Below are 23,160 nucleotides of genomic sequence, written 5' to 3' on the forward strand. Positions count from 1 at the left end.
TATAGGTATACATATAGCTGATTCACTTTGTTGTACAGCAGAAAGTAACACAACATTGTAAAGCATTTACACTCCAATAAAGATGTGAAAAAGAAAGAAAGAGGGGGGGAGGGGAGGGGGAGGGGAGGGGGAGGGGAGGGGAGGGGGGCAGGGGAGGGGAGGGGAGGGGAGGGGAGGGGGGCAGGGGAGGGGAGGGGAGGGGAGGGGGGCAGGGGAGGGGAGGGGAGGGGAGGAAGGAAGAGAAATCAACACTGAAACAGACTAGAAACTCCTAATGGTAATATCCAGATTATGAATGCCCCTTGGTGTTCTTTGCAGCCAAGTTTTTGTCACTTGTTCAGAAAAATGAGTCAAAATCAAAGAAAGGAAACATGCACTGAGTGGCTAACATCTAGCAGATATTTTAATAAACATTAAACTCACTGAATACTCAGAGTAATCCTACAATGGGGATGTTATTAATCATATTTTATAGATGCCAAATCTGAAGTTCAGGGAAGTTAAAATAACTGCTCAAAGTTCCACGGTTAGCAAAGGAGCATATCCAACCCTAGGTCGATCTGATTACCTCAACTGAGCCAGTTTAGATATTTGTTGGTAAATTCATTTGGAGGGAAAATACAATAACAAAGGTCAATATTTTATTGCAAAGCATGGTCACTGTAATAATTGGTGTGGTAATTCCATGATGTCTGGAGTTTTTAACAACGGGTAGAGTATCCATGGATAAGAGAAAGGCTTTGAAAGAAGGGACAGATCCCCCATAGAGCCTGATCCCGCCAGCCCTGCACCTCTAACAGTGAAGATGTGCCTGATAGTGGGGGAAGGAGGAACTGCAGACCCCGTGGGATTGCAAACCACAGGCGGTCCCAAGGGCAGCAAGAGGGAGGGGAAGGCAACCGCAGTGATTGGCTCACTGAAGAAAATTTCCCAAAGTGAAAGGCAAGAGGCGAAGATTACCTCTGTAACTACTCTCCAGGTATTCTGCGGTGGCCTCAAAAAGGGCTTCATAAAATAAATGAAGAATATAATTCTAAGCAAAGAATATGAGAATCTTAGAATATTAATCAATACCCACAAGCCTCGCCAATGTGTGTACGTTTTTAGTCTTATTTTTTAAACTTTCCACAAATTTTTCACAGAATAGAAAGCACTGCTTGCAAAGTAAAAGCTACTTTAGATTCTTTTGAAAAGCAAAATGTTTATATTTAAGGGGGAAGGGAGATGGTTTCTTGAGTACCTACTACATGCCAGCCACTGTACTAGAGACTTTACATACATTATCTTATTTGATTTTAACAAAACCCTGGAGACTATTATCCCTATGTTATAGATGAGGAAAATGAAGTCTCAGAAAAGATAACTAACTGCTACTGCTTTGACAGTCAGCAGTCTCAGGGCTGGTATTTACACTCAAGTCCGTTTGACTCAAGGCCTTTATGCTTTCCTCTGTATGCATTTATATAAAATACTATTACTGCAGTGGCTCAGAGAGGTTAAGTAACTTTTCCAAAGGTTAAGGACTGTATGTCTTCAAAAACTGTTGTTTTCAATACAATGTTACATTATTGTTTCTCTACCACCCCCTTACCTAGCCCCAAACAAAATCCTGTTAGTAAATGCAGACAGTTAATTTTTACATCATTTTTAAAACCGAAGATAATGGAGGAAGAATATGATTGCCTATGTCCCTGTATCCAGTGTGATGGTTGTTTCTTTTTTATAAGACAGCCCAGTCTGAAGAATAGAAAATGGTATAACTGTAACATGTTACTTATTATCTTCAAATACTAGAAGTAGGGTTCCCTAACAAATGGTCTTGCAAATTTATATAAAAAATAATTCACAAATGTTCTGTCCTTTGTATTTGAGATTTTCTATTTCCACCAAGATTTGTAAGAAATAAAACACTGCGAAACCACATAACACTGTACTAAAGATGGAACTATTAAAAGAACTCCTGGAGTAAATCACATCCATAAAATTGTTTAAAATTATAATATTTACATAAATGTAACAAGATATTCCTGAGCCACATTTCCATAATTCTCCCAACACGAGGATTTCCACAATACAGTCACAAGTCACAAAACATATATAATCAAGAACACAGATCAATTCCCAACAGTATGTTGGCCCGAATTTCAGTGAAATCTCTTTCTGACTTATTGTGAGCACGGATCAAAATATTTTTTTTAAGAACTGGTTTTAAGCCTTTGTCTATCTTTTTCACATATCTTCAATGGTGGAACATGCCTGACCTTTGAGTTTTAGAAACTGGAACAGTTATATAGAACTGAGTCTGGTGAATAAGATGGGAAAGATCACTTATGTCTTTCACAAGGCAGAAACATAAGCCTGAGACTCTACAGATTCTTGGATGGAATACTGAAACAAGACACCAAAAGCATTTGTGGGATATGTATTTTTCAGTGTGATGTATGGCTCTGGGACAATTTTAAGCTTCAACAGTCTAATTTAACTTGGTCTTTCCATTAAAGGGAAAGAGGAATACGAAGTTAAAGAGTATCTTTTAGGATTTTTATACAAATCAGGATGTTGGAGCAAGAGAAGCTTTTAGAGATACAAAACCTGTGCCCATGAGCGAACAGCCCCCAAACCCCCTGAAGCACTTCATCCTAAATACAATGAATGACCAGGATTCTGGGAGAGATTACAACCCCCTGAAATGCAGTTAGAATTGTGGGCATGGGCGATAAAAGCTGCCTTGATGATGAAGCATGCCAGACCCTCAGAGGACACACTAACTGAAAAACAGAAGAAAGTGCATTATTTTCAGGGTAAATTCAAGTAGCTCTTCTAATAAAATGTGAAGGTTTATGGATAATTTTTTAGAAAATAGTAGTAGTAGGATACATTTTTTTAAATATATAATTTTACTGTAGAGAATATGTTTTCATTCTTTCAACATATTTACTGAAAGCATACCATGAGCTTACACTGCAGGCAGAGTAAATCAAAATTACAATTACTATGAATTACGGCAACTCTAGTTGATTAGCTCTGCTTTTGTGGTTAATATTATAAGCTTCTAAATCAAACAACTGCCCTATTAACATATTCAGTACGGGTTTTCACCTTACACTGCATTCAGACTTCGGGTTTAGAGAATTTATTTCACAAGTTTATGCCACATTTTCAGTTCACACCTCCCCTAAGCAAAATATGCAAACACACAGCTGCTCTAATAGTCTGACAGAGCAAGATCTACTCCACAGATCTCTGACTTCCACCAATAACCAGCAATGATACAAAAGGACCCTCGTGAAGAAAGCTATGTTTTCTTAATAATAACAGTTGTATAAACATAAGGTCTTCTCAGTTAAAGGGAAACCAACATCAAAAAGCAGTAAAACATAGAACCCTAAACCCCTCTTTCTTTGAAGAAACCCGTTTGAAGCGAGGTGTTTCTAGTTATGGGTGAATGAAATGAGAATTCAGCTGCAACAAACGGACATCCAGTCCTATGAAGGACTAATTAAATCCATCTGAGAAGCTGCATCTAAAACTGTCTCACATGTTTCAAAGTATGCACCAGTCTGCCTTTTGCAAAGCCATCAAAACCTTCAGCCACAAATGACACACATCGAGGCTCTACAACAATGCTGTTTTTATGGACTACAAAGCTCCATAAAAGGAATGTTAAGAGTTTACACTATTTCATTACTGAAAAATCAGAATTAGGGCAGAACATGTTTACTTATCACTATCTGAAATTTCTCTCCGGCTTCCAACTCTAGATTTGTGGATCTTCTCCAAGACCTCAAAAATAAAACAGGAGATGCATCAGTATTTAAAGTGCTTCATATGCTTGTTGAGCAGAAGTGGTTAAAAAAATTAATACACAATTAACCACAGTTGCACAGTTACCTTTTTCTTTCTGATACATAAAACCAGGATTTTGATGTTCTGTTCAGATCTTGAGTAGTGAATAAAAGCCAGCAGAAGGAGCGCAAAACTTAAAAAACTCATTGGTTTGACAAAATATTCCATTTAGTAACCATTATTTGGCCTATGAAGTGGTAGAAAAAAAGTTACACTCAGAATTTGGAATATTATCCCAACAGAATGAAACAGTCTTAGTGTCTATGTCTATCTTACCAAGCCTTTCAAACCTTCTATAATTGGTTTTGGGGAGCTCATATAATCATATTGAGGAATCACATTTTTTTAAGTTGTATCATAAATACATATATATATTCTTTTTTCTTAAGGAACACTATTAGATGTGACAGTAGGCAACAAGCTCCCTAAATAGGACAAAGTCAATACTTCCAATTTTTTTCAATATATTATAGAGATAAAACTAACACCATCTGCCTAATTGCTAAACTTAAGAGTTTCTTCCCATTGCAGAGAGCTCAATATAAAGAGATGGGACTAGCCATCAGGAAACCCAGGGCTTCTGGCTTTGCTCTCTTTGATCACTGAGCAACCCTGGATGAGGCACTCAACCCCCAGGCCTAGTGTGTTCTCTGCTTTTCCACAAGGGGTTGGCCTAGGGGTGCCAAATTCTAATCACTCCTAAAATTCTGTAATTTTTCTTTTTTCTTCAAACATGCACTTATGAAAATACTAAATAGATTCTGTTCGGAAACCTATGTACAGTTATTCACATCACAGAAACATACTAACCCCCCAGTTCTCTGCTACCTTCTTTGTCCCAAGAAAATTCTGGGCATACCATAGCAATTTAGAAAATTAACTCCAACTCAAAGATGTCAGTTCAGAGGAAATTTCATAGCAGAGAAAAAATTCCTGGAAACAAATACACACTGCTACATTACTGACAGAGGAAAAAAAACAGTTTAAAAAGAAATACATTTTTTTTCTCTAAATACTGGTAATATTAAGTGGGTTTTTTTTTTTTTTTAGGTAGCAACAAAAAAATTTTAAAGTCATTTTCTCTCTACCAAGAAGAACATGATTTCAACCTCTTAGAGGGTAAATTTAAGGAGCATAGCCAATCTGATTAGTTTCAATTGTGCTCTCAGAAAAAGTTAACCATTAAAGCAAACTCAATATTATACTTGGTCATAGGTAAAAATCAGCACCTTGAATGATACCAAGAGATTAATCAACAGTGGAAACTACAGGTGTAATGACTTCCTGTGAGAAAAAGGAAATAGTGTTAATATGGCAACTGGGGCAACTGGTCCATTCAAATATGTTACCTGCCTACTTAAATTCTGTAACCTATTATTCATATTAGCATTTTACTTTGTCTTTTTCTAAGAGTGAGGAAATCTGAAGTACTGTAAGAATGTATCATTCAACACCTTCTTGTATCCTAACAAATGTTTAGCAGTTTTACAAATCTACATGTATTTCAGTTTTTGGTTTTTCCTCAAAAATGATTAGGTAACATTCTCTAAAAATGTATTTCACACTGATAAAGTTAGAATATAACTCTTATCAGAACAAGTTAACCTCTTAAGTTCAAGTGAACTTTACTAATAACTTCATTGAAAATTTAATGAAATATAAAATTCAAAGAAATATGTTTGAGTGTAAAGATTTTCAAAACTTTCAACCAAAATATGCAGTGGATATTTATCCTGCATTTAACCTACTCATAAAAGTGTTTTGTTTCTTCAAAAGCACACTACTGGTATACTAAGCAACTTTCTTTTTAACAAAAATTAATGTTTTTCAAACCAACTGGTCTCTTGCAAGGAGGTGCACAATAAGACTGCCATCTCCCATCCACTAAAGGAGGGGCGCAGTCACATGACCTGCTTTCACCACTGGAATGCGAGCAGAAGGATGCTGGCTGAAGCTCTAAGAACCAGTCATGACTCCCTATGCTCATTCTTTTCCTTTGTCAGGGCGACTAGCAACAAGGCAGCCTGAGCCTCCTAGTAAGGATGCACCCCAGCAGACACACAAAGGACATCTAACATGTGTAAGAAACAAACTTTTGGTGTTTTAAGCCCCTGCAATATTAGGGTGATTGTTACTTGCAGGATATCCTACCCAACTCCGAATGATAAATGAAGCTGTGTTTTGAGTCACGTTACATCAGTAATGTGGGTTTTTCTTCTTTCCACCAAAGTCCTATGCGAGGAAAAAAAAAAAAAACTAATGGTATATTAAGATTCATTTGAATCTGTACCTAATGTCAGTAACGTTAAATTGATCCTTTAGAAAGTGATCTTTTACAAAACATCTGATCTGCTCATTCCTAGCTCTAGTGGCAGACTAAAGCTTGACAATTAAAACTCAGTTTGCAAATCAAAAATTGACTTTTACTGCTAATAACATTTAATTAACCAAAAAGATTTTTCAGCCTATTTACTGCACAGATGAGTACTGTATTTACAAAAAGAATAAAACTGATTATTTTTTAAGGTCAAACCCAACTTTCTGCACTGTGTTCAAGTTCTAGAGTGTGGAGGACACCACATTCACTGCAAGCAAGCTGTCACCACTCAGCTCATTCTCCCATACGTCCCACAGTCCCACCGTCCCACCGTAGAAGGCGTTCCTCCCTCCCCCTTTTCCTCCCTTCTCCCCCCTCCCTCCCTTTCTTCTTCCCCTCCTCCCACCCCCCTCACTCAACAAATACTTCCTGAGAAGTACAAGGCATAAACAACAAGACAAGGTCCCCATCCTTATAAAGCTTATATTTTAGTGTGAAGAGATGGAAATTAATCAAGTGGGCAAAGAAATAAAGAAAATACAAAGTTTATGATAAATGCAGTGAAGGAATTAAACACTATCATATGATAGCAAGTAACTAAGGGGTCACTTTAGAGACCTAAGATCTGTTCCTGCTCCTCAGGTAAAAACAACAATGAAGACAAAACAAAACAGTAACCATAACCAAAAAACCTCTCAACTTCCCCAGAAACAGTAAGAGAATCTGATTTCAAACATGAGTTTACTAAAAATATGACACAAATTTATTCATTCATAAAGTGATCAAGGTACAGAGTCTATTCATTCTCACAAGATATCAATTTAAGCACAATTCAGGCTTTCTAAAAATCTGTCAATCAACAGTATTCTCTAGACCATACTTGTAAACTGCTCTGATAAGAGATGGCTAGAATAACAAACAACTCAGAACATTAGTACCACACAATAAATGCTGTGTAGCTGACTCTACATTTTAAATCTCTCTACTATCCATCCATTTTTCTCCCACTGCCATAATAACCATAGTTGAGGTTACTAGTACCTCCTACTTGCATTCTGCCTGAGTAGATGCTAACAGGTCTCCTTCACTCTGCCCTCCTCCAAGCTATTCTGCATAATGCAGGCAGATTGATCTTTCTCGCAGGCAACTCTGATCAGTTTCCTGAGGGAAGGCCTCCTCTGGTTCTCCCTGCCCTCCAGATAAATCCAGACCATTGAACACGGCTCACAGATTTCCACATCGTCAGGTCTCTGCTTGCTTCATTACGGCCTTTTCCTTCACATATCTCCTCTCACCACCCTCCCTCCCTGCCACCAGGTCCCCTACCTTCAAGCTTTCCACATCCCAGCCGCATATCAATGCTTCCAGTTCCTCAGACATCTCACACAATCTTTTAGCCCTTTTTATACTTTGTACATCCGTTTTCAAACTCTGACCCCCGCCTAGCCCACCCTCCACCCGCCTTCTGTAGGACTCAGCTTGGCCTTTATTTCCGCCCTAAGGCTTCACACAGCCACCTCCACTTCCAGGTTAGAGCTCCCCCAGCTGTTCTCTGCAGTGCCCGCCTCCCCCTGTCATCACTCACTCATTGTTCTACCTGACACAGCCTTTGTCCTTGCCACCCTCCACAGGTGACAAATTCTACAAGGAGTCAGACATCATCTCTCCTGATTATTACTGATTCTCCAGGACCTGTGTCATTTGAGGTACTTAATAAACAGCTATTAAACTATGTTACAACTAAATGATAAACATATAGTGGCTACAAATACATTGAAATTCATCTAATGGTTGAGTCACTCAGCAAAGGCACTTCAACTGTTTGCTTCACCATTCATTGTATTCATAAATAAGTTTGAGGGGCCAAAAATATTAGGCCAAAATGAATAAAATAACTTCCAATAAATTTTTGTGGTAGAAATTTTACCCATAACAGACTACTAGACTACTATGGATTATTTATAAAGGCTTATAAAATTGAACTGAACTCAACCTGAATATCTGATGTCAACATTCAAAGTTCTATTCCAAATAAAATTCTTCAGAAAGTGGCTGAAACCAGGCGATAATACTAAAAATCACTTGAAGTCTTAATTATAGTATTTGCCAACCCTAATATGATAACAATTGATACCATTTAGTGATTTTCATTTCCAAAGTAGCTGGCTTTTATAACTTTTTTTTTCTTCATTCAGTCACACAAGAAGTTACTTGACTCTTGAGCACACCATGACTGAGTCATTCAAGAGGGTACAGGGCAACTGTGTACCCAATCAGACAAGCAATTTTCCAGATTACATGAGCAGGAGCCTCACCTCTTTATGAAATGCAGTCCTATGGTTCAAAAGAGCATTACCAGACCCACTGAACAAGGTGGCATTTAAAAAGTAAACAGATCAAGCTGTGCAAGGTTACTCTTCAGACTTGATTCTTCTACAACCTCGTTTATCTGAACCCTTCCTATCAGACATCAAGCTGATCTGGATGAGTTCGCTTTGAAAGGATATTCTTGGGAGTTCCCTGGTGGTCTAGTGGTTGGGACTTGGCGCTTTCACCGCTGTGGCCTGGGGTTCAATCCCTGGTTGGGGAACTGAGATCCCGCAAGCCACGCAGAGCAGCCCACACCGCCCCTCTCCCCCGCCAAAAAAGAAAGGATATTCTTTAGCCTGAAGTAAAGAAGTCACATTGAAAAGCAAGTTAGTTTTGGACCTTCTTCCTGAAACCAAGAGGAAGGGAGAATAATTCCATTCTACCAGTGATGTTTCAGGACCAATGAAGTTACTACGAATTCTGGGACACTGAGCAAAACTTCTGGAATGAGCTCTCACTACCTTTTGCTATTTAGCAAAACATACACGTCTCTAACTCTTCTACGTAGTCATCTCTCTGGCTAGTTTATAGACCTAAAGAAGGAAAAATGAGAGGCTACTAGAGGGGTGTTCAAATCTACTCTGACTCAACTTCTTTTCTCCCACCCATGGTACAGTCCATTCTTTGCTTTTTCCAGTTTCTTAATTCAGATTAGATCAACCTCTTAACACAGCCTATTATGTGATCTCCAGCAACTACCTCCAAGTTCAGTGTGCTAGCTAAAGGAGTTCTAGTAATTGCACTTGAGGTACTTATATGTGTAACACCAGGGTTCTTTATTCAATGAGCCAGCTGCTCATCTACTTCCCTGGATGGCCCAAGCATTGCAGAAGTTTCGTGGTAGGTGACTAAAATTCCATTATTTCAACAGTCTCATATCTTCCAGACCCTTCCACTGCAAAGTTTTGAAACCCCCTTTTTTGGGGGGGAGGGGGTATTCGGTAATACATATACAGGGTTCAAAATTCAAAAAGTACTAACAAGACATCTATTAATAGTATATGGTATGTATCCTTCTTACTTCTGTCATGGGGTCAGCCATCCAGCTCCCAATTCAAAGGCAACCACAATTATTAGTTTCTTGTGGTTCCTTCCAAAGATATTTTATACACATAACAAGCATAAACATATACATTATTTTTTACACAAATAAAAGTATACTGCTTCTGTCACTTAATATATCAGCACATACGGAACATTCAAATCCTTTTTAATGGCTATACAGTAGTTCAAGAATATGGATGTACTTACACACACTGTAAGTATGTACTATACTTATTTAATTATCCCATTTTGATGGGCATTTCAGTTGTCTCCAGTCTCCTGCTGTTACACACAATATACTGCTATGAACATACTTGTGTATCTCCCACATGTGAATATATCCTGTAGTATAAATTCACTGCCAAATTGTTCTCCATGGAGGCTTTTATCAATTTATACACCTACCAATAATATATGTGGGCCTATTTTCCTACAACCTAATAAAATTAGAAATTATCAAAATTTTCATGTTTGTCAAAATGTAGGTGAAAAACAGTATTTTAACTTGAATTTCTCTGTATAGTTTAGCACATTTTGTCATTGCGCAGGAGCCATTTATATTTCCTTTGCTACAAACCATCTTTGAACATTTTTTGCCTGGGTGGTTCGTCTTTTTCATATTGATTTGTAAGAGTTCTTTATACACTAAGAACACTCCCCTTTTGTCACTAAAATAAGCTACAAACTTTCCCTCTGGTCTGCTGACTTCTGTATTGGCTTTACTTATGATGGTTTTATAGTTTTAGCAGAAAAATTTAACTTTTTTTTTTAGCATTACCTTGACTTATCTTCTCAGTAATTTTTTTCTCAAATGGACAAGTAATTTTATCAGGAAAACAAATGTTTTTGCCAAAGTGAAAGAATTCCATTTTTATACATTATATGTTTCCATTAAAAAAATCCATTAACAGAAAATATTTTCCTCAAATAGGATAATATTTTTTGTTGTTTTGTCTAGGACAGCTTTAAAAACAGGAGGGAAAAAGGTCCAAGTGAAAAAATTACCTAATAAGAGAAGTAGATAACATGATCATAACACTGAATTACTGTCACAAGAAAAAAAAATGAAATAAATATTTTAAATATAAAATATTGCATAACTTTGAAAACTTGCTTCAATTTTCTATCATTTATCATGCACTATAAATAGGATTATAGTCTTTTATTATAAGCCTCTAACAGTACTATGGTATTCATTTTATTATTATTATTTTTGCCGCTCCGTGTGGCATGTGGGATATTAGCTTCCCAACCAAGGATTGAACCCTTGCCTCCTGCAGTAGAAGTGCGGAGTCCTAACCACTGGACCGTCGGGGAATTCCCCACTCTGGCATTCATTTTAAAATGCTACTACAAAAATGTTCTTTTCTTTTTCTGTTTGCCTACTATACACTTAAGCCATAGATAAATTTTTATTAAAAAGTCTACCATAGATATAAATGTAATAGTTATCTGACTTTGTTTGCTATTGTCCTTTTTATGTTCAAGAATAAGAGTCTATTCTAAAAATTGACCATAGAGGCAAAGGGACAGATATAATAATGTTTTTTCCCTAAGAAGGGTATTTGAAAATTATTTCTTTAGAAGAACAACCATGATTCTTACCATGTCCCTATACAAATTCCAGTAACTGCATGATTTAGCATTACTCTCTACAAATGGGATAAAAGAAACAGATTATGACGTACAATGCAGGTATAAACTCTACTGAAGATACATTTAAGGTTCTTTTCATTAATATTTGAAAACATAAAGAAAATGTTAATTTGTGCACAAGATTATTTATTGGTATACGCTAAGTTCATTTAATTCTTCATCTTTATGAAAATGTTACACAAAAATACTTAAATAGCTCTACTTAAAACCACAATTTCAAAATGTTCTCTGAATATCAAAACAAACTCTGGTGGAATGTTTTCTTAGTCAAGAAATCTAGAACAAAATGCATGGTGGTAGAACAAATGGGAAAGGGTTGGCTATATTAGAGAAAGAAAAACCTCAAACAATGCGTATATAATTATTTCTTATTATGCATCCATATGTAATTATTATTTTTTATTCTTATGTTCATCACCATATCCTTTCTTTGAGAAGAAAAATATACGTTGGTAATTTCAATGATATGACTACTACAAAACATTTCCCTCCCTCCACCACAAGCATCTAAAGTTGAGACAACTTTACATCAACCAAAATGAACGTTATTGAAACAAAATGAAAGCACAAACAAAACCTTTTAGATGCAAAAAATCTTACCTATTTCAAACCTTGTATGGCTCTAAAAAATTATTACTTACTTGGACAAGACTGTAAAATCACCACTAAAAATCAATATTTTGAATTTTAACATAATTTGAAAAATACGTTAACATCTACAAGAGGTAATAAGATACTAAAAATGCTTTCTGACAGTTACTCTTAACCAGTATCTCTAATTGTATATTTTGTAAAACTGTACATTGTGTGTGTAATACTGTGTGATTCATTCATGTCCTTGCAATGCCTTCCATGCTTCCTTTAAATGGTATGACTTGAGCCTCAATGTTCAACAATCACAAAGAAAATTCCTCTCATCATGTGACAAAACTGTTCTGGCTAGAAGTGTATTATTCCTTATATTAACAAAGATTTATCCACGTCTGACAGAGCTAATTTTCCATGTCAGTGCTACTATTTCTCAGAATTTTCTCTAGCAAAACTACTTTGTAAAGTTAGATACAGAGAGGTACCAGTTCACAGGCCTTGGAATCATACTGACCTGCGTTTAATCTTAGATTCTACACTCCCAAGCTGTGTGACTTCAGCTACCTTACTTAGTATTTCTGAACCTCCGTTTCCAACTCTTCTGTAAACTAAGGCTAATAACGTCTACCTTGTGGCTTACCACTATCCCATTTAGAACAACATATGTAAAGTGTTTACCACAGTGCTTGAGACAAGGAACATACTCAATAGAACAGACCACAGTAATCAGTTGCCTCATGAAAATACCTTTGAATAGGCTAAAGTAAGTATCAAAACCAATACTACAACTACAATAAGACAGGGAAATCCTTTTCTCACTCTACTATTTCTGGAAAATAACAATAAAGAAAAATACTCCCATAATAAAAAACTAAAATTATCTATAAAAGATGTCTGATTTTTCAACAAGCTTTGCTCTCCCATGCCACCATGTCCCAATGTTTTTCCTCACCTCCTTATACTCTGACTTAGAGGCAAGTTCTGGCTTATGTATAAATCATGTTCTAAATGGTTATTCATTAGTCATCTCTGCCATCTAGAACTTCTTCATCTCCTCCTACATCTTTTCTTTCCCCCAGGCAGCTGAGTCCTTAGTTCTCTCTTTCTCACGGATTTAATTATTAATTAGTTGAAGGCACCTCCATTAAAGCATTTATCTCTGTATTTTAATCACTTTCAAGTCTCCTTTACCATCATAAGCAGAGACTGTTTACGTGGATATTTCTAAGGTAAACTGCCATTAATTCATCTTTCCCCCCCCCCCAACGCAATACCATGTTCATATTAGCAAATTTTCACTGCTTCCTTGGGATGGATATCTAGATGTAGAATTACTAGACTGGAGAATATCAATGTTATCAAATTATTTTCAGAAAGGGTAAACAAACATATACTATTTAATTTGTCTTTTAGTTGCTGACATCTAGCCCGATAACTATTATTTGGAAAGATTATTATTTGAAATATTATTTAAAAGGTAAAATATATCCACCACAGTAACAAGGATATAAATAAGTCTAAAAATACTTAGTTAAATATTCATGATAAAATACTCATGAGAGAATTGAGTCAAGGTTCTGGATAACCCAGATGTTTAACCTTTTGAGGAAATGTGAGATTGTTTTCCAAAGTGGTTGTACCATTTTACACTCCCACCAACGGTGTATGAGGGCTCCAATTTCTCTACATCTTCATCAGTATTTGTTATTATCTGACCTTCTTCTTATAGCCATTCTAGTGGGTGTGAGGTGATATCTCATTGTGGTTTTGACTTGCATTTCCCTGACGACTAATGATTTTGAGCACCTGTGCATTTGCTTATTGGCAACTGGATATTTTCTTTCAGAAATGTCTGTTTAGGTTCTTTGCCCATTTTTATATTGGGCTGTCTTTATTATTAAGTTTTAAGTGTTCTTTAAGTACTTTAAATACAAGTGCTTCACTGGATATATGATTTGCAAATATTTTTTCCCATTCTGTGGTTTGTCTTTTCAATTTCTTGTTAGTATCCTTTGAAGCAAAGTTTTAAATTTTGACAAAGATCAATTTATCTATTTTTTTCTTTTATTGCTTATGCTTTTGGTGTCAAATCTAAGAAACGAATGCCACATGCAAGGTCATGAAGATGTACCCCTATGTTTTCTTCTAAGTTTTGTTGCTCTATTTACATCATTTATCCATTTGGGGTTAATGTTTTTTTTGGGGGGGGGGCGCTGTGTTGGGTCTTAGTTGCACCACGCAGAATATTCACTGAAGCATGCGGGATCTTTTGTTGCGGCATGCAGGCTTCTCCCTAGTTGTGGCATGTGGGTTTTCTCTTCTCTAGTTGTGGAGTGCGGGCTCCAGAGCACGTGGGCTCTTTAGTTTGTGGCACGCGGGCTCTTTAGTTTGCGGCACGCGGGCTCTCTCGTTGAGGTGCGCGAGCTCAGTAGTTGTGGAGCGCAGGTTCAGCTGCCCCGTGGCATGTGGGATCTTAGTCCCCCAACCAGGGATTGAACCCGCATCCCCCGCATTGGAAGGCGGATTCTTTACCACTGGACCACCAGGGAAGTCCCTTGGGTTAATTTTTTTATATTAACTCACTACGGGTAGGGACCCAACTTCATTTTTCTACATATGGATACCCAATTGTTCCAGCACCATTTGTTGAAAAGATTATATACTTCCCCCACTGAATTATTTTGGCACCTTCGTCAAAAATCACTTGACCATACATGTATAGATTTGCTTCTGGATTCTCATTTTTATTCTATTGATCTGTATGTTTCTTTACGCAAATACTACACTGTCTTGATTTCAAGACTATTTTGTAATAAGTTTTGAAAGGGGGAACTAAGTTCTCCAACTTTGTTCTTTTTTTCAAGATTATTTTGGCTATTCTGGACTTCTTACATTTCTATTTGAATGTTAAGAGTATCACCTTGCCAATTTCTGACAAAAATAAAGCTTGGATTCTGATAGGAATTACACTGAATCTGTAGACCAATTTGGGAAGTACTGCCATCTTAATATTTAGTCATTTAATTCATGAATATGAAATGTTCTCTATTTATTTGGATCTGATTTTTCAATAGTTTGTAGTTTTCACAGTATAGGTTTTGCATTTCTTTTGTTAAATTTACTCCTAAGTATTTTATTCTTTTGATGCTCTTGTTAATGAAATGGTTTCCGTAATTTTATTTTTGGATGGTTCACTGAAAGTGCATAGAAATACACTTGATTTTTATATATTTAATTTGTATCCTGTACCCTTGCTAAATCTGTTTACTATTTGTAGTAGTTTCTTAATGGGTTTCATAGAATTTTTGACATACAACAACATATACTCTGCATAGATTTTTTAATGATATTCAGCAATTATAGTTGGTTTGCTGCTGTTCCAGAAGTGAATCTTTGCCCTTTAACTTTTTTTTTTTTAATTTATTTTTGGCTGCCCTGGGTCTTTGTTGCTGCACACAGGCTTTCTCTCTAGCTGCTGAGAGCAGGGGTTACTCTTTGTTGCGGTGCGTGGGCTTCTCATTGCGGTGGCTTCTCTTGTTGTGGTGCACGGGCTCTAGGCATGCGGGCTTCAGTAGTTGTGGCGCACAGGCTCACAAGTTGTGGCTCGCGGGCTCTAGAGTACAGGCTCATCAGTTGTGGCGCACGGACTTAGCTGCTCCACGGCATGTGGGATCTTCCAGGGCCAGGGATTGAACCCATGTCCCCTGCACTGGCAGGCAGATTCTTAACCACTGCACCACCAGGGAAGTCCCGCCATTTAACTTCTAATATAAATTTTACCAATACAAAACTTACTTGAAGTTGAAAGAATGAAAGGATTGTGACTGTAATTTAAAATGGTAGCAAAGTTTTATGCCTACCAAAAAGTTACCTTTTGACCTTTCTATAAGAAGCAAAAAAAAAGAAAAAAAAGAAAAAAAAATATTTAGGAAAATAAACTGAGTTTTTTAAAAACCAAAGTATTATTTTCCTTGACCTTAATACTAAATGTTATTTTAGATCATTTAGATTTTTCTTCATAACCATTAGCACAAAAATTACATTGATATGCCAAAATTCAATAGTCTAAAGATTCTGATTTTTCTTAAGAAGCAGTTTACAAGGTCCGTAGAAAAATGTCTATCAGGGCTTCCCCGGTGGCGCAGTGGTTGAGAGTCCGCCTGCCGATGCAGGGGACACGGGTTCGTGCCCCGGTCCGGGAAGATCCCACATGCCGCGGAGCAGCTGGGCCCGTGAGCCATGGCCGCTGAGCCTGCGCGTCCGGAGCCTGTGAGAGGCCCGCGTACCGCAAAAAAAGAAAAATGTCTATCAGTGGATCACTGTACCAAAGAATATCTAATTCAATATCGAGGATCATATATAACTTTTTTCTAGTTTATTAGTAGTTAACATGAAATATTGGACAAAAAATTTTTTTCAGTGCATGTACAGTGCTCATTTTTTCATCCTTGGGAAGGCCAAATTCCTAAGCTAATTTTCTTCACGTCAAGAGTACTCTGACATTTTTCTTCAAAGTGAATTGTCTTCAATATGAATTTAGTCCATCATCTTTAAGATAAACACATTATTCTTTTCTTTTATCCTGAACTATTTTGAGCAGTTTTGTGTTATGCAGAATAAAAGAGAAGTGGAAAACATCTTGGGAATCCAGAAGGAAATCATGAAAATATTATAGATAAAAAAATCAATTTATTTTTTACATTTATGAGTTTATCATTTTAATAAGCTACATAATATTTCAACTTTGTATTTACCACGTCATATACTTCTTAATTCTGCTATTCATTCTGACACTTGTATTCAGTTAGAATAAAAACCTAAAACGCATAAAATACTTTATCTTCTACTGCTTCTTCATTGCTTTATTTCCCCAAATTTTCATCCTCCCTACTTTAAAACTTTTTTCACTAAAATACTAATTTGCATTGGTTTGTATCAAATTTGTAATGAATTGTGACAAAAGGTGTCAGAATTTTCTTCCTTTTAAAGGCTAAATAATATTTCATTTCATGTACATAACATATTTTATTTACCCATTCACTTGTCACTGGACCCTTGGCTTGCTTCCACCTCTTGGCTATTGTGAATAAGGCTGCTAAACATGAGTGTGCAAATATCTCTTCAAGACCCCGCTTTCAATTTTTTGGATAAACACCTAGCAGTGGAATTGCTGGATCATATGATAGCTCTACTTTTAATTTTTTTGAAGAACCACAATACTGTCTTCCACAGCAGCTGCACCAAGAGTGCACAAGGGTTCCAGTTTCTCTCCTCCTCACCAGCACTTATTATTTTCTGGAGTTTTTGTGGGGGTTTTTTCCTTCTTTTTTTAATGGTGGCCATCCTAACTGCTGTGAGTTATCTTCAATTATAGTTTTGATTTGTGTTTCCTTAATGATCAGCAATGTCGAGCATCTTTTCATGTGCTTGTTGGTCATCTGTATATCTTCTTTGGAGAAATGTCTATTCAAGTCTGTTGCCCATTTTTAAATCAGGTTGTTTCTTCGGCTGTTGAGTTCTTTATATATTCTGAATAATATGGAAATATATCAAATATATGCAAATATTTTCTCCCATTCCATGGATTGCCTTTTCACTCGTTGCCTTTGATGCACAAAAGTTTTAAATTTTGACGTAGTCTAACTTAAGTATTTTTCTTTTGCTGCCTATGCTTTTGATGTCATACCCAAGAAATTATCATCAAATCCAACATCATGAGGATTTTCTCCTATTTTCTTCTAAGAGTTTTACAGCTTTAGCTTTTACATTTAGGTCTTCAATAGATTTTGAGTTAATTTTGCATGAGGTGTAAGGTAAGAGTCCAACTTCATTCTTTTGCATGTGGATATCCACTTTTCCCACTACTATTTGTTTAAAAGACTGTCCTTTCCTTATGGAATGGTCTTGGCACTCCTGTCAAAAATCACTTGATTATAGGGACTTCCCTGGTGGCACAGTGGTTAAGAATCTGCCTGCCAATGCAGGGGACAAGGGTTCGAGCCCTGGTCTGGGAAGATCCCACATGCCGCAGAGCAACTAAGCCTGTGCGCCACAACTACTGAGCCTGCACTCTAGAGCTGGTGCTCCACAACAAAAGAAGGCACCACAATGAGAAGCCCTCGCACTGCAACAAAGAGCAGCCCCTGCTCGCCGCAACTAGAGAAAAGCCCGCACACAGCAACAAAAACCCAATGCAGCCAAAAATAATAAATAAGTAAATAAATAAATTTATTTTTTAAAAATCACTTGATTATATATCCAAGGGTTTATTTCTGGCTCTCAATTCTATTCTGTTGGTCTATGTGTCTGTCTTACTAGTATACCACAGTTTTGATTACTACAGTTTTGTAATAAATTTTGAAATCAGGAAGTGTGAGCTCTCCAACTTTGTTCTTCTTTTTCAAAATTGTTTTAACTATTTGGGGTCCCTTGAGATTCCATGTGAATTTCTGGATTTTTCTTCATTTCTGCAAAAACTCAGCTGGGATTTTAATAGGGATGACACTGAATCTGTAGATCGCTTTGGATAATATTAACATTTATAGCAACATTAAGTCTTCCAATACATGAACATGAGATGGCTTTCCATTTATTTGTGTCCTCTTTAATTTCTTTCAGCAACGTTTTGTTGTTTCCAGTGTACAAGTCTTTGTCCTCTACGTCTTAAGTTTATTCCTAAGTAATCTTATTCTTTTTGGTGCTATTGTAAATTGAACTATTTTTGCTTTGTGTATTTTTAAATCTTACATAAATGGTATCATTAAGTATATATATTTTTCACAATTTTCTTTTTGACTATGATTACGGTACGTGAAATGTTTCACTATTATTATGGCACACTGAAGTGTAACAACATGTACAAGAAAGACACATGATACCTTCAGGACAGCTGTCACCGCTAGGGAGGAAGAGGCAGATGGGATGATGTAAAGAAGAGATTTAGCTGTATCTAGGGGTGTTTTTCTGTTGTAATAGGAGACCTACAGAGCAGATTTGTACATTTGCTATATTTTCCTCATTTGAAATACCTTGTAATTTTTAAAAAGTTTTTAATAAAAGAACTTTAGAAAAATGACCACATTACTGTGAGGTAAACAAATGTGTACTACCTCTTGGGTCATTAACCTGGACTGTCACCTCTAGACTGATTAATTTTCTGTTGATGTGGCAGAGCGTGACACTATTCAGCTTGTATCCTTTCATAGTACTGATGTCAAATGAAGCTCAGTCCAAATACAGTTAGGAAAAAGGGCTATACTATCAGTAATACTCCATTTTTATTAGGTTTGATGCTTCTGATAGTAGCTAAGCCAATACATACAGGAAGTAGTTTTTGATACTATATATCAAGGTGGATATTTTCTAGGGAAATTTTTAATGCATTAATTTTGATGTGTTTTTTAAATAAACCTACTTTCTTCATGAGCTAAAAAGTAAAACGGGGTAATTCTACAGGAAAAATTCAAAAGACACCACTTGAGCTGTCAAGCCAATGGTCTCTAGCTTTCCAACACGGAATCTGAAACAAGCCCAAAGAAATAACAGCTCTAAGAAGTAATCTGGGCAGTTTTCTCATTAAGGCAAGGCACTGCTTAGAGAAACATTGTATCAGAGTATCAGATTAAGAATAACACTTCAGTGGTGACTCAGTACAGAACTGAAAATTATGCTAAAGTCTACATTTTTGTAGAGTTAACCTTCCCTGAGGAAAATGCTACACTATAATATTTTTTACTATTCAATACATATAATTTGTTACTCAACCGGATGTAGTTAAGTGTCCACTTACAAAGCTATTTTTTAAAATAATCAGATAGAAAGGAGGAACATAAAGAATCACATAAATTCACACAAAATGTATCATAAGACCACTGTTGAACTCTATCATAGTTTTCATTTTAAGACAGTTGAGCGAAATATCTTTTAAGTAACAAATGCTTTAGCAATTTTGGCATACAGAATGAATCACAAAATTTAAAGACAACCAAGGAGACCACCCTTAATTCAGGAATTAATCTCATTTACTTGTGACTCTGATGATCACATAGAATGTCACCTTCTCCAGTGTAACAGCCTCATACTTAACCTAGCACACGGTAGGCATGTAGTAAGTATTTGCTGAATAAATGAATTCTCATTAATTCTTGATGCAGTGTTTTCTACTTGGGATCAAGAATCTGCCATATACTTCGAGCCTCTCTGGGTGTTGTTTCAATGAAATTATATTATTTTGATTTTCATATCCTGCTTAAACCTTTTGATGAAAAGTCATTTTCCCCCAATAATATGACATTTCAATGCAACTTAGCCATGAGAGGAGAAATGTAGATTAATATTCATTACACTAACTTATGTACTATATATAATGAACATATAATATTCATTATACTAACTATATAACTATATAGCAGCTTCTGTGAGTTCATGCTGAAAGTATAAAAGGACCCAAGTTATAATAGTAACTCTTGGGAATTTCCTGGTGGTCCAGTGGTTAGGACTTGGCACTTTCACTGCTGGGGCCCAGGTTCAATCCCTGCGGGGAACTAATATCCCACAAGCCGTGTGGCCCAAATAAATAAATAAATAAATAAATAAATAAATAAATAAATAAATAAAAATAAAACAGTAACTCCTCATGGTATTTTTCTGGCAATCTTAAACCACAGAATTTAAACATGTCATTCATACCACAGAAGATCAATCTTAAACTAAAGCAGTTCTGTCATGGATACTATCCAAGGCCTTTAAGTTCTTCTAGACAAAAGGAATGTCACTGTCAGGTAAATTTAGCCTAAAGAATGTCTCACAACATGAAATCTCTAGAAAATGTTATATGAGGCTTCAGATTACTTGTTTTAAAAGAAACACAGGGCTTCCCTGGTGGCACAGTGGTTGAGAGTCCGCCTGCCGATGCAGGGGACACGGGTTTGTGCCCCGGTCTGGGAAGATCCCACATGCCACGGAGTGGCTGGGCCCGTGAGCCATGGCCGCGGAGCCTGAGCGTCCAGAGCCTGTGCTCCGCAACGGGAGAGGCCACAACAGTGAGAGGCTCCCGTACCAAAAAAAAAAAAAAAGAAAAAGAAACACAGCTATCATACATTTGGAATTATCATTAAAGATGCTCTTCTCTATAACAAAGGCAAAAGTATTACTTTTCAATAACAAAAGAAAAATGAATCAGGTGTCAGGAAGTGGGTTTAGAATGTGGCTGAGTCTGGGAATACATTTCCTTTTTAACATAAGAGACAAAAATTTCCATTTACATTCAGCTTCCTAAAGAAGATGAAACAGATACATAGCTATGTCGTAGATTCAAAAGATGAGACTCATGGAATATGTTAAAAATTGTTTTAAATATTCACAGGTAATTTCAAGATTATCAAAAATAAAACTCACAGAGAATGTTGGCCCACTGTTGGATGCTACGACAGTATAAACTTCATCATGCAATTTTACTGAGAGCTCCCAGTTGGCCACTTGTGGTTTTACAATAGGCACTCTGAAGTAGAAAGAAAAGAAAAGAAAAAGAGTTAGTAATTTTATATTATCCTCTCTCAGTAAACTGATTTTCCTTTGACATTAAGTGTGCGGAGTAAAACCGCCAAACACTGCATTTCAGAACATTCTATTCTTGGAAAAAAAGCTTTAATATGGAAACTAGAGAGATTAAAACCAAAAAAGCACACACACACACACACACACACACACACACACAAACACTCCAAAGACAACAGCAGTCATTCTGAAATAATTGTGGTACCATCACCTCGTCTATGAATTTGAGCTGCTTAATTCTGACAGTCCTTCAAAAATTAACCTCCTTTAAGCAATGTTAATTTCTTTTCAATATTTGGTCATTGTTCAAGACTGTTTTTAAAACCTTACAATGCTAACCTTTTCTTTTTTTCAGGTTGAGTTATAATTCGTATGCAAAAAACTGCACATGTATATAATTTGATGCATTTGGACATATTTATTCACTCATGTTACCATCACCACAATCAAGGTAATAAACATATCCATCACCTCCAAAAGTTTCCTTGTGTCCAATTGTTTTGTTTCAGTTTCTTGTTTGTTTGTTTGTCTGGGTGAGAAAACAACATCAGTGATGCTAGTCTTAACACACAGGTCTTTTCCTGTGAATGATCAATATTACGTGCTCCAGAAAAATTGGGACAAGCAGCCAACAAAAAACATTTTTGGAATACAAATGTTTCTCCCCAATTTTTAAAGTAACAAAATTTTAATGATTTCTGAATTAACCTAATTTAAGTATGGCATATTTACATTATTTATAGTTGTGAAGTAATACTGACTAAGCACTAAACATGCAGTATCAAGACTCTGGCTTAATTCTTAGTTCTAAAAAAATGTTGCAGGCTATGTTTTAATATAACACCCCCCTGAATTTCAAACGAGTCTCTGAGTAGTCAATAAAAAGAAGTCATAGTCAAAAAAATTATGATTAGAATCAAATCACCTCTAGTCACGATGTCTAATGGAGGATGATTAATAAGTTTAGGTGAATATTTGTATTCAGCACACTACTTACTGAATTATTTTCTGAAGATGAAGAAAATGTTTTTAATACTACACAGATAAAAATTAAAGTTTAAAAAAATGCATAAACAAATCAAGACTAATGCACACTGTAGGTCTGGAAGATTCTTTTTTGGCAATTTGAAGAGGATTGTTTCAGAGGACAGAGCTTCATGCATGAGAGCTTGAACGAATAACAAGGGAGGAGAGAAGAAGGACAGGAAGTGGGGGGAGAGAGAGAGGGAGAAGGCATATGGGGCAGAGAGGAGGGAAAGGAGGAGGGTGACTCTGCGATCCAGGTTGGCCTCTGTTGGCATCTTGTCCACAGGGCATTTGTTTGTTCATGTTTGTCTCCCCCATTGGCCTGTGAGCTCCTAAAAGCCCAAGATCATGCCTTATTTTATATCCCCAAACCTCAGCACAGGCTGGGGAGAAAGGGCTGACGGGAAAGTGGGAAAGAAGCAGTGGAGCATTCACTAGGTGCCAAGCCCCTCACAGGAGACACCATGTCTCCCCAGGGACACATTGTGAGCCACTGAAGGAGAGCGAGCCTTGAGCTCCCAGGCTGCCTGGGACTGTGTGGATGACCTCACTATGCTCACCTGGTACAACTTCAAATGAGGTTAACACCCCATCCTCTCAGGAGTACTGCGATGACAGAAACAACCTCATGGCTAGATTTCTGTGCAGCCTGGCTTTCTGGACTCTGCTATCCTCGATAATTAGATCACTCTCCTGTTCAAGACTGTTCCGTGGTTTTCTATTTTACACCAGGTTAAACCTTAATTAATCAACCTATC

At 36.7% G+C, this 23,160-nt stretch overlaps 1 protein-coding gene and 1 long non-coding RNA gene across 3 annotated transcripts in view; both read right to left on the reverse strand.

The window, feature by feature from the left end:
- The window catches only part of PCCA (propionyl-CoA carboxylase subunit alpha), a 355,122-nt gene that overhangs the window by 103,132 nt on the left and 228,830 nt on the right, over positions 1 to 23,160 (reverse strand). The window contains exons 19-20 of one of the 2 annotated variants that reach the window (XM_067713376.1): positions 21,848 to 21,905; positions 21,218 to 21,320 (exon numbers count right to left, since the gene is read on the reverse strand). In XM_067713376.1, the coding sequence (XP_067569477.1) occupies positions 21,264 to 21,320; positions 21,848 to 21,905 (115 nt within the window). In that variant the 3' untranslated portion in view covers positions 21,218 to 21,263. The remainder of the gene's footprint in view (positions 1 to 21,217; positions 21,321 to 21,847; positions 21,906 to 23,160) is intronic. The other variant, XM_067713375.1, reaches the window with a different exon arrangement.
- On the reverse strand, positions 1,116 to 6,482 carry LOC137210919 (uncharacterized). Its single transcript, XR_010936800.1, has 3 exons — positions 5,998 to 6,482; positions 3,892 to 5,130; positions 1,116 to 3,783 (listed from the first exon to the last, which is right to left on the reverse strand). It is a non-coding gene; the product is annotated as an uncharacterized lncRNA (long non-coding RNA).

Source organism: Pseudorca crassidens, chromosome 18 (genome assembly GCF_039906515.1).
Source record: "Pseudorca crassidens isolate mPseCra1 chromosome 18, mPseCra1.hap1, whole genome shotgun sequence".
Taxonomy (NCBI): Eukaryota; Metazoa; Chordata; class Mammalia; order Artiodactyla; family Delphinidae; genus Pseudorca; species Pseudorca crassidens.